At 38.3% G+C, this 12,375-nt stretch overlaps 2 protein-coding genes across 2 annotated transcripts; both read right to left on the bottom strand.

Annotated features, from left to right (window-relative positions):
• Positions 1-1,964: 1,964 nt before the first annotated feature.
• Positions 1,965-5,257, bottom strand: LOC137713962 (SUN domain-containing protein 5-like). Its single transcript, XM_068453322.1, has 4 exons — positions 4,896-5,257; positions 2,722-4,061; positions 2,526-2,611; positions 1,965-2,405 (listed from the first exon to the last, which is right to left on the bottom strand). Exons 1-4 carry the CDS (start codon positions 5,137-5,139, stop codon positions 2,150-2,152), a joined length of 1,926 nt encoding a protein of 641 aa, XP_068309423.1. The 5' UTR covers positions 5,140-5,257; the 3' UTR covers positions 1,965-2,149.
• A 606-nt stretch (positions 5,258-5,863) lies between these two features.
• Positions 5,864-11,710, bottom strand: LOC137713613 (probable inactive ATP-dependent zinc metalloprotease FTSHI 1, chloroplastic). Its single transcript, XM_068452934.1, has 15 exons — positions 10,901-11,710; positions 10,723-10,807; positions 9,814-10,248; positions 9,674-9,727; positions 9,511-9,576; positions 9,277-9,372; positions 9,018-9,146; positions 8,600-8,652; positions 8,254-8,449; positions 7,839-7,953; positions 7,493-7,767; positions 7,071-7,154; positions 6,878-6,990; positions 6,534-6,783; positions 5,864-6,394 (listed from the first exon to the last, which is right to left on the bottom strand). The coding sequence occupies exons 1-15, from the start codon at positions 11,593-11,595 to the stop codon at positions 6,182-6,184; spliced, it is 2,859 nt and encodes a 952-aa protein (XP_068309035.1). The 5' UTR covers positions 11,596-11,710; the 3' UTR covers positions 5,864-6,181.
• Between the last annotated feature and the right edge of the window lie 665 nt (positions 11,711-12,375).

The raw sequence follows: 12,375 nt of genomic DNA, 5'->3' as shown, positions 1-12,375 counted from the left end.
CCGTTCATCTTCTTGCATATACCAGATGATCATGTTTTCAAAAATGAAAATTTAAAAAATGAAATTCAGTAAGAAGAATAAAGCATAAATTACAATCGACAGTTAAATATAAATTTAAGGTTTATGGATTGTAGTGTTGGATTTTGAAGGTGACCCTTTCATGAAAGTTGTAATGGTTGTCACTATGAGTGATTGTATATATATTTTTTTTTACATTTTTTACACTTCTACAATAATTATTATTAATTTTATTAATTTTGCCCTCAAATAAAAAACATTATTCATGAGGGTTTGGAGGATTTTAAAATTTTAAACGATAATGTAAGTGTAACCATGATCTACTCGTGGGGGAATAATGATGAATCACGAGTGTTTATATATACTTTCACATTTTTCATACTTGTATGTATGTCTTCTTAGTTCTTGCCTACACAAATAGGGGTGTGATATCCACACACCCCATTTTACTTCTCACACACTTTTTTAATTTTCTGTTGTTGGATTGGATGAATTGAACAAGATCAACGAACATAAATTATCAAGGGGTGTGCGAGAAGTAAAATGAGGTGTGTGGATAGCACACCCCTACAAATACTATACTAGTTTATTTTAATTTTGGACAACAACATGTTAAGTAAAATTTATCCTAGTAATGATAATAAGGAACTCTCATAATAAAAATCAATAATGACTATTTTTTTTTTTTGAACATAATAATACAAAACTATATATTTAATATAGAATATATTGTATATATTAATATAGCTATTGTATTTTATAATATTTTAGTAATTAATCTTTAAAATTATCAAAATATTTTTTTTCTTAACGGGTTATGTCACATCCCCACCCTGGCCTCCACCACATTCCAGGCTCGACTTCATCGTAGCACAATATTGTCCACTTTAGGCCCCGACCACGCCCTCACGGTTTTGTTTCTAGGAACTCACACGAGAACTTCCCAGTGGATTATCCATCCTGGGATTGCTCTTGCAAGAACTCGCTTAACTTCGGAGTTCTGATGAAACCCGAAGCCATTGAGCTCCTAAAAGGCCTCGTGCTAGGTAGAGATGAGAATATACATATAAGGCTTACAAAGCCAATCGAGCCACCGACACGAACTTATATCTAGAACCTGGAAGGGCGGTTCTGACAAACATTCACCAGTGTAGGGTTTCTTTTATGATATGTATAATTAGTAATTAAACTTCTGGACTGCATTCTGATACATACGCTCGAGTTATGTGTGTCCTTTAATCTAAACATTTTCACTCGCACTGATATGTTAGTCTAGTGTAATTAGTTAGCAAGTTTTTATTTATCCGTATTTTCATATCACGTTCACTTCCGCACAACATACATGACTACATCACCCTCACGTGACGGCTAGCATGCCTCGATTGGAGTTGGGTTGTGTTAGGTTACCCACGTTTAACCCACGTGTGTTAAGAACCCATTATTAACAGGTTCTTAACGAATCACCCGATAATGACCCGATTAGTTATTGTGTTGACCCAAAACTCGTTATTTTCGTATCGTTTTCGTATCGTATCAAAAACTGTTAGGTTTATTGTCAAATCATATTTTGCCACGTTGGCAAACAAAATAACAGAAAAATTGAAAAAAAAAAAAAATTATAATCCGATTCCGAATCGACAGCGTCAACTTAATGTCCATTCACGACAACTCCCACAAGTCTCCCTCACAATAGCCTAAAGTGACGGCGTTAACTCATCTCCTCATTTTTTTTTTCTCTGTAACGCTTCCTCTCTCCCTTTCAGCTCAAGCCAAGGAAAGGGCCCGGACAAATCTTTTTTTATTCCTCTTCAACTTTGCTGAGCAAGTGGGATTCGAATTTGTAAGTTAGAGGCCATTGTAGTGTTCTAATCGACTGACATAACTAACGTTTGTTAATATTGTTAATTTCACAACTTTAGAACGAAAAGAAACAAAGAACCAAACTCCGGATTTTTTTCTTATTGACCACATAAATTGTGATTCATCGATAAATAGAACGACATACAAACTTCTTTCTTTTTCTACAACACCCTTTCTTTCTATTATACCAAAAAACAAATCTAGATTAAAAAGTGGCCAAAAACCTAACGCTAAAGCTGGATTTGCACTAGAAGAAAATTAAGAGGAATTTCTAACTATAGATTGAAGTGATGAATATTGTCATACTGCTGCTAATAATCATCAAAACCCAACCCCTTTTTTTCCCGCATGCATTCTCAGGCCGAGACTGAGACGACGACGAGGAGGCTCCTCTGAAAATTGTCAAAACTTCAAATGAAACTAGTATCAGAATTGCAAAGTACAAAAAGAAAAGACTGACTGCTAGAACCGCAAGCTCTTTGCTTTCGAGGCTCGCTTGATCCTTCACAACCTTTTCAGAATCTAATCTGTAGTAACGAATATCAATGTCAGTGAGTGAGTCTATAGATTGATGTGAAGCAACGAGGACGAAAAATAACTGCTGGGTTGATAAGAACAAAAGCCTAGAAGTTAGATGTATATCTAACCTTAACATGTCATTTTCCCTGGCCAATACATTCACTTGAGATGAGACAACAGCTTTCCATGATTCAAGGTCGGTAATGCTGTTTTCCTGAAGAATCAAATCATGAGAAACAATTAGGTTGATAATGCTTACTGTCCCGAAAATTATATGCATAAACATAAAATGTGCAGTAAATGTTATAAAAAACAATGGAGTACCGCAATTTCCTTCCATTGCAAGAGATCTTTAATCTCTGTTTTGCTTTCATCCAGAAGTAATGATATTCTCAACAGCTCTTTACCAACCTCCGGCAAGATAACCCCTTGTCTTCGATTTAATTCTTTGATATACTCCTCCAGCACAGCTAAGTTCAGCTCGAGTGACCTCACTTTTTGCATCAAAATCTTCAGAACTGAGTCACTAGGAATTCTTCCATTCGGCTGCTGTCTAACCTTCATAACTGGCTCTGGAATCTTGCTTGCAGTTACCGGATAGTTGGTAATGTCTACATTGACTTTTTGTGGATCTTCAACAGTTTCTGTCCCTACACTAGCTGTTTGAACCCCAGTTTGACCAACACTACTTGTTTTCCAGTCAGTTGAACCAACCTCTTCTTTTGGAGAGGATTTTACAGTTGAATTAGGTTCTGGCAATTTATTGGCTGCAGGTTCTGCAGATGCCACAATCAGATCTTCAAGCATCCGCTCAAATGCGTTAATCCCATACACCTCTAGAACACTTAATGTGCAATAAAACTCTGACCCGTAGTGACTTAGTAAATCTAACTTCAAGTATCTTACCCATTTGGGTTCAGACAGCTTAAAGGTCTGAGCATGCTTGACATTAGCAGCAACAAAGTTTCCCAATGGCGACCACGCTTCTGCTGGATAGCTTAAGCTTCCAGACAATTCAAATTCCTTGAAGTTAGAAGAGTAGTGCTCAAAGTTTGCAATCTTGACAGCATCTACCAGAGTCTCTTCTGCAAGCTCAACTATAACAAACTTTCCCCCAACGGAGCAAGGGTTTCTAAGGTACTTATCGTGATCCTTTCCCAATATGTTGCTTGCTCCTTTTGCTTCTTTATTGTGAGCCACCGCTTTTGCACCCTTGGATGCAGAGGCATAGTTGTACTCTGTTCCATCAGATTCAAGCCCGTGGGTTATGTTAACTAGCTGACTAGGGATATCCTGACCTTTTTCCTGCTTTGTTATGTTTCGAAATTCGTCAAAATTGAGATAGGAGGGATGAGAAGTTCTTCCATTCAGTTGTCCTGAATGATTTGTTTTGTGATCTTGTGCTTGATGTAGTTCACAAACCAAATCAGCATAGCCTAAAATACTCCAAACTAATCTATTCGTCTGTGGAAGTGAGTACTTGGAAATTGCATAGTTGTCACAAACTCCAGAATTGTAACAGTTTTGAGATGAAGTAAAATCTAATACCATTCCATTTGTCTGTTTTCCGCTTCCATTTTCTATAAATGAGCATGCATCGTCACCGTGCTTACCATTGTGAACACTAGGACAATGTGTAGATCTGTTATCAGGAGCTGAGTTCCCTGAAGAAAATATAGCTCATGTTAAAAGAGCAAACCTGAAAGAAATAAATAGCCAAAGGTAAAAGCTAAAATCCCATCCAAATAGCTTATCCTAAAAGCATGAATCCGAATATAGCAGAAAATGTCCTCTTGCCTCCAGATGAAGAAAAGATTTGGTAAATCACAGAAACGTTTTCATTCACGAGTCACGACGAAGAATAGAAGAGTAAGAGCAGAAGAGAATTTCCCAACATTACACTTCAGCAAAGGAACATGTTATCCAAAAGAAGAAGAAATAGAAAACCTACATGGATTTCCCCAGAATCCAGAGTCTTAAGATATGAACATTCTTTAACAAAGAAACAAAATCATTCAAAACCGAACTGCGGGTAATAAGAAACAAACCCCCTTAATGATAAAACGTGAGCATCCAACCCAAAACCAATCAGAAATGGGCGGAGAAGCCCTTGCTCTACTTCCACCTCCACCGGAGGTTGTTGAATGAAAAAGAATTTGGAACCTATTGACATTTTTTTCACACCCATTAAGGAAATTTGGAATTCATTTCACCAATAGCAGTGTCCAAAACAAATTTTTCTTCTCAACTCATTATTTTGTAACATTTGGATATCTTTTCTTTGAGAAACCTATTAGCATTCTATCCTGTCTCTCCAATCTATTGATGCAAAATACAGATTGGGGAAATGGGTTTGCTAGAAAATACAAAACTGAGAAATGGGCATCAAGGAATTAGAATTTACAGGTAAAAAGGGGCAAACTTTACAACAAAAAAAACTCAAATCCAGAAAACCAAACAAACCAAAGACAAATGAAAAAAAGATAAATTATAGATACCTCCATTGCCATGGCCGAGACCAAGCCTAGAGTAGAACAGGAAAACAAGGCACCAGAGAGAGAAGATCAAAGAGAGAGAAAGCTCGTAGAAGCTCTTGCTCTTGTTGTTGTAGCATTTCTTGCTTTTGCTTTTGCAGCTTTCTCCTCCACTGCTGCTTTTCTGAAAATGGAAGCCGTCAATGCTGGTGTGGTGGTCTCTGGTTTGGGTTTTGATATAAAAGGAGCCGTTCCGGGGCTTCTTCATCTCTCATCTGTGCAAAAATGGCCTTTGGGTTGGAGGGTTTTGGTGGGTCTTTCTGTTTCATCAAAAGCCATAGCAGAGAGAGAGAATGGGGGATTTCCTCAGGAATTGGAATCGGGAAAAGTCCTTGTCTGCTTTTTGTGGCAAATTGTTTGCGGAAAGCGCTCTTTGCCGTTGAGAGGCGCGGAAGTCGCTTTCGGATCAAGTTCGGAGTTTTAAGTTTTTGACCCGTTTCTTAACAACGGTATAATTTGGTGCCAAGTTTCAACCCGCCACTTCCCACTGCCAGACTCACCAAATTTGCTCTCTAAAGTGAACCCTAATTTGTAGAAACGAGCGTACTCAAGTTCGCTAAAGCTTTTATGCTCACTCTTATGGATCAAGTTCTTATCTTGCCCCGATAGTTTAAATTAGATCAAATTGTTGTTTGAGTAAACAAGTGAACCGAGATTTGAATAAATAAGACGTTGACAAATCATAACAAGTAAAAAATTGGTAAACAAATTGAGTGTAACTGTTCTCTACTTCATCGTTCTACAAGGAAAAGATTGACATGAAACATGGACGCCCAAGGCTATGTCCAAACTTATCACGCATTGACACATGGTGTTGCATGAGGGGTTTAGGACACTACCATCTTGACATCTTCGTTTTATGCAAGTCCTCTCAGCAGCTAAATAAAGAAAAAGATTTGTGTGACATGAGATTTTCAACACGATGAAAAAGAAGTTTATAATGAGATCATGGCATCCAACTATCTGAGTAGTAATCTCATTCATGTGTAAATGGAAAAAGAGAGTGCATATTTCTACGTTATCTATCAACAAAGCAAAAAACAAAAACAAAAAAATAAAGAAAATAAAGAAAGCCCAACAAAAAGGAAAAATGGCCTTTCTTTCGAAATACAGGAGAGACAGATTACACCAAAATTACAAGATACAATCTCATTCGCGCTCTTCATGCTCTTGATGGAACTGAAGCTTTCGATGCAGTCCTCGATCCATGCACGATACGCCAAGTCTGCAGAGAGCCCCCATTCGCTTAATCATAGGGTTTCACCTTTGGATTGAGATAGAAGGGCGTACTCTAACTGACGTTTCTGTTCCTGTTCCTGTTCCTGTTCTTGTTCTTGTGTGATAAACTTAAGGCTGCCGGGATTTTCCTCCTCTAAAAGAAGCTTTAAGGGTGTTTGTGGAGGGTACTTGTTCAAGATAAAATCAATTTCTTCACCGCTAATTTCCTTGTGTTCAAGAAGAACCTGAAATGAAAGAAAGCCAATGAATCCCACTAAGTCATTGAACCACTTCGAGGTTAAATGCAGTCAGCTCATCTACACATATGTAATCTCAATTTGCATTCAAGATATTAAGATATGAATTTGCGTTCAGACCAATTACCTTCACAGTTTTAAGCAAGGCCGTGTGATGCTTCTTAAGCAGAGACAGTGTTTTGTCATACATTTTGTGTATCAGCTCTTCAGCCCTTTTTGCAACATCATCATCTAAATTGAAGTTCACTGGTGGTTCAATCAGGTCATAGTCGTGGTACAGTGATCCCTCGAAGTCCAGCCGAGGGCCTACAAATTCAAGTTTCTTCCTCCAGGGTGGTGGCTCTCCATGTATGACCATCGGATTCTCCAAATTCCAACTGTAAGAAGAGATTAATCAAATCAGATCATTACAACCTGTCAACCACACAGAAAGCAAGGAGGTAGAAAAACAGTAGTGAATAGGGGCCTCACATGGTTAAAATTTTACGAGCAAGCCAAGATGCATCAGCAAGGTAGTCAACCGATGCCCTTGATGTGTCTCGTCCATATATGACCTCTTCAGCGGCCCTCCCACCAATTAAAACCTGCACATAAGAAAGAAAAAAACCTTCAGATAAAAGATAGGATACGGTATTAAAAGAAACTATAACAAAAAGAAGCAAACCTGAAGGCGATGCAATAATTGTGGCCGGCGTTCAAACATGTATGATTCATCATCAAGTCGATGAAATACAACTTGCGACAATGTCTGTACAAATTACTTGACAAAGTTACACCATAATTAACAAGTGATAGGAAAAGGAAATACCATAGTCAAATAATTCTATTATTGATATCAAAGTAGCCATCACATGTTACAGAACTGCGAAATTAACATGATAAGATAGTTCTGAGGCTTGAAGTAATCTAAGAAGATAGTTGGTTGTCTATAAAATCATTCAGGTTACCTAAGTATGCAACAGCACGACAAGGATGAACCACATAACAGTGACTATTTCATAAGACAGTGTCAAAAACATACAAAGCAAAGAAGAATGACAAATTAGCTTATGGAGGAAAAAGAAGATGAAGGAGCAGAACGAGCACCTGACCACGAGGGATGATTGAAATGCGATCACATCGTTCAACTTCTGCATTCTCATATTGCCTAAGCAGATGAGAAGTCATTGCCACTCCAACTTCAGCAGTGGCTCGACGACATTGACCCTGATGGCCCAACTCTATTCCAACCCGCTTTGGTCCTACAGTGAGTCTATCAACAGCATCATCCAAGTCTGACTGAAAAATTGAATCATGCCCCTTCCTCACTGCTACAAGTGCAGCCTCTTGGACCAGCTGAGCCAACTTTGCTCCCGTCCATCCTGATAAATAGAAAATTGGCCTCAGGCCTTCAGTTTGCAAATCCAGTGGAACGCCAAAGACAGATGCGTACCAGGTAAGTTCTGTGCATAGCTGGACAAATCAACAGATGGTGACATTTTCACTTTGCTTGCATGGATTTTCAAAATATCCAATCTCCCCTTCGCAGCAGGAGGACGAATTTTTATCTGCAGGATGCAACCCAAATAATAATGAGCCACTAAATTACATTCAACAAAGCTAGCATATACAATTTAATGAATTTATGGATAACCAAGCAGAAAATATCAGTTTCAGTGAATCATCTGATATCAACCTGCGCAAATCCAACCAATGATTGGAGAATGGTTGAATGGCTCATTTAGAATCAGATACAGATGTATAATATGACTGAAGTATGTCGTCTCAAGTTTAAACAGAGTCAAATTCCATGAAGCTAATGCAGTAGCCTAGCTCCAACAGTCGTTTACTTTAGAAAGAGAACAAACCTTCCGGTCAAAACGACCTGGTCGAAGAAGTGCAGGGTCTAACAAATCCCTGCGATTTGTAGCAGCTAAGAATATAACACCTTTACCGGTATCAAATCCATCAAGCTCAATTAAGAGCTGGTTCAGAGTAGTTTCTCTCTCTTGAGTGGCTGCATTATACAGGTGGTCGCTAGTTTCCTTGAAAATTCCTTGACGCCTGAGCATAGGATAGAAAACAAATACCCGTTAAGTGTATTAGCATCCAGTTCAAAGTTAAACACTAATGATATGTCATAAAGGTAACAACTGTATGTTAACAAAATTAAAACCACAAATCATTAAAGTTCACCAAGAGAAATATGCATACCTCGTAGCCAATGCATCAATCTCATCGATGAAAATAACAGATGGTTTGTTTACCTGCACCAAAAAAATAAACAAATTCATAGCATAAAAGTCCCAATAATGACTTCAAGAAAGTGAATATGTTGCTATAATTGATTAAAATACTCTCTCAGAAGTCAGACGTCAGAACCACTTTTAAAGAGGTAAGTAGATTTTAAAGTCGAAACTATGAAACTGATAGCAGAGCGTGACTTGTTTGTGTCCTCACTTCCCCTTGAGGGTGACAGTGGGATAATATGGCGAGAACCAAATTTGTTAGCCGCACAGTACCTCCAAAAATATGTCCAGGTTGAAATGTTTAGAATTAAAAATGGCGTAAATTCTAAAGGAGATCGATCAGAATTAACAGAATTCAACTACAAAATGGGAAGTATAATCACCTTGGCTCTTTTGAATAGATCCCTAATACGAGCTGAACCAACACCAACTAAGACTTCAACAAATTCAGATCCAGCCATTTGGTAAAACGGAACACCAGCCTCACCGGCTATGGCCTTTGCAACCAGGGTCTGGAAAAAGGTGAGTAAACTGAAGAGTTAGTAATGCTTAACTTAAGTATTGTACACAGAAAACTGAAAAGTTAGTAATGCTTAATTTCATGTATTGTACACAGATTGAAGATCTACACAAATAACAAACCTTGCCACATCCAGGTGGACCCTCTAAAAGAACCCCATGCGGTGGTTTTATTCCCATTTTGTCAAATAGTTCTGGGTTCTTCAAGTACCTCACCAACTAATCAGCAGAATATGAAAGATACTAATAAGTTTCCCTTAATTAGGAATGTAGCATTAAGAATTATAATAACATAAGACCACGAATGAATTACAATATATATGCAATTCATTCTCAAAGAATAGTGATAACGAATACCTCCAGGAGTTCCTCTACTGCTTCATCAATCCCTGCCACGTCACCAAACTTAACTCCAGTTGACCCCTGAACACATGCCAAGACAAAATAGAATTCTAAGAATCTTATGAACAACTTCAATGAGCTAGGAAGTAGCAAAATGAGTAACTATTAGAAAACTAACATCAACACGGGCTTCCGCTTTGGATCGTGAAAAATCAATCCCTTGCCACAGGTCCTACATATATTAAGTGCAACACATGGTAATCAAATCCATGGCATAATAATACAAGGCATGAAACTGTAGAAATGATGCAGCATTACCCACTTCCGGAAGTTCTTAGGTCTTCTTGAAAGTGTGAAGCGGACAAGAATGACCATGGTCATAAGGACAATTGTTATCGGTTTTAACATCTCAATGCTGGCAGATAGACCACCAAAAGTGTAAAATTCAGAAAATTTAGAGAAAATGCCTCCATCACTGAAAAAGTCAACAACGTTGTCCCATACTCTCTCCAAAATACCCAAGACGAGACCAAGAAAAAGTCTCAAAAATGGTTTGACTATAGGTAATACGACATATACAGTTGAAGCAAAAACGAAGCTGGTAACAGCAAATACAGCAGAAGCCAGGAATCCTCCAATAAAAACTGCTGCAGCAGCCATTACAGCTGTTACCATTCCAAGCTCCACCATCATTCTGCTAGATATGGAAGATGCCACCGGATGAGGGTACTGTGGTACCTTTCCAACCCACGACTGCAGCAAAGGAATCAAACAGTAAGGAAAGATTAACCTTCTATAGGAATAAAAAGAAAAAGATAAACCAAACGGATTTCCTGACTCTTTAAACATATGGTTCCAATTCTATGACACCAATGCTTTGTGTTCTAGGACCAAAACCTCAAGTCTAGATATATGGTACAAGATATGGCTGAAAAAAATGAAGTCTGAAGTTAATTCTTGAACCTGATTATTTTCAATGAGCCCAAATATTTTCTGATCACTGATACTACAAAGGAAGGTTAATACAGCCACCTTTACTTTTTAAGCACTCAAACCAGAACCTCCGAATAAAATGGGACTACATACCAAACACTCTAATTTTACACCATGAAATTAAGTACCACAAGATAATTCACCAATAGCTAGTTTGCATTTTCTTAAAACAAATTTCCATTTCATTCATAAGTTATGTTTAACTTAGCAGAAATGAGTTAAATGATTGATCACCGTAGTATGCCCCTCAATCATATATCTCGGGCCTGTGTAATCCTCCAAAAGAGCTTGAGCTTCACCCTCATCCAGCCTCATTGCCCTGAAAAATTGCAAAAACATATATCAATAAACTGCCAAAAACATCCACAAAAATTACTACTCCCTAAGCAACAAACTAGTTAGTCAGTTTTACCATTTGGTTCGATGCAAGCTTTTTTCACCCGGTATCTCCTTCAAATCAACAATGTAATCACAGACACCATAAGAAGTCCCTGCCACTTCCTTGGAAGTTAACAACTTAACCTTATCACTCTTCACAGCTTTCAGAAACTCCTCATAGCTCATTCTGGGCAATTCCTCCAAACTCTTCTCAAATTGCTCTTCCTCCGGCAACTTTGTCCCGAAAATCTGTTCAGGCACATAGAGCTTCCCCTTGTGCTCCCTCAAAACGTCCTTCAAATATACAGCGTCATCCTTCACTCCACCATCACTTAGCCCCTCAGTTCTCTCATTTTTCGCCTTCGAAAAATTCAGCCTTTTCGCAAAGAGTTCAGCAAAACCCACATTGGAATTCTTCCCCAAACTCTCTTTTTCTTTCAAAGTATAGAACTTGTCGCCTACCAAGTACCTGGGTTCAATCTGGCTAGGGTTCTCCTTCAAGACCCTGGTCACATAATCGTCCGGGGGGGCTTTGCTATTGTCACCGGACCTTGACGACGGCGGGGAAGACGATTGGCAAAGGAGGGTGAGTGACCGGTGGCGGATAGGCAGCTGCGGTTGAACTTTCCGAATCAAACCGAAACGCTTCGACTGAGCTGGGGATTTCAAGTGGGTGTGTGGTTTGGGAATGTAAATTTTGGGTGGATTGAGAATGTCAATGGATGCCATTGCTGGGGAAGACGAAGAAATTTGAGCAATTGGGGTTTAATTTTGGAGGGAAATGCTGCAATTTGTGCTCATAATTTTTTGGGGTTTATCTATTTTTGGGTTTAAGATTCTTCATTTTTTATTATGCAATTTTGTTGCATGAACTTTGAGTTGGAAACTGGAAAGTTTGAAACTTCGAGAATTTGAGAGAGGTTTGGGTTCTGTTTCATATTATCCGGGTCAAGTTTTTTAAGGCGGGTTCAGATTCAGGGTCCGAATTCGATCAACCTTTGGGTCTTGGTTTCTCCACCACTACAAAGTTCGATGTGTTGAAAATACTGATGAGTTAATGAATGCCTACAGTGATATTGAAAACATTGGTAGATTTTTCAATACCCACATAGTAATGTGGACTTTGAAAATAAAGGAGATCGTATTTTTCAAAAATTGTGTGCTGGAGTTGCTCTATAAATAGAGCGCTCAGTGTACTATCAAAATACAGATAGAACAAGAAAGATCAATAATATTATCTATCTCTCCCTCTTTTATTTGTCATCCCCTTGTGTTATAGTTACAATATGATATTTTGCACTTGCTTCGCTCCTGTCACTAGTAAAAGTTATCACTCTAACTTTTACCTGGTTATAACACGTTATCAGCACGACTCTCTAAAATCTAACCATTTTCTCATTTCCCTTTGCCGAATGAAAGAAAAAAAAAAAGTTTCCTCTAAGGATTTTACTGTTCATCTTCTTCCTCTGTCTCAATTGCTGGATATACCCTCGCGAAAGACTGTTTGCA

Source organism: Pyrus communis, chromosome 13 (assembly GCF_963583255.1).
Source record: "Pyrus communis chromosome 13, drPyrComm1.1, whole genome shotgun sequence".
Taxonomy (NCBI): Eukaryota; Viridiplantae; Streptophyta; class Magnoliopsida; order Rosales; family Rosaceae; genus Pyrus; species Pyrus communis.
This window is presented reverse-complemented; position numbering and strand designations above follow the sequence as displayed.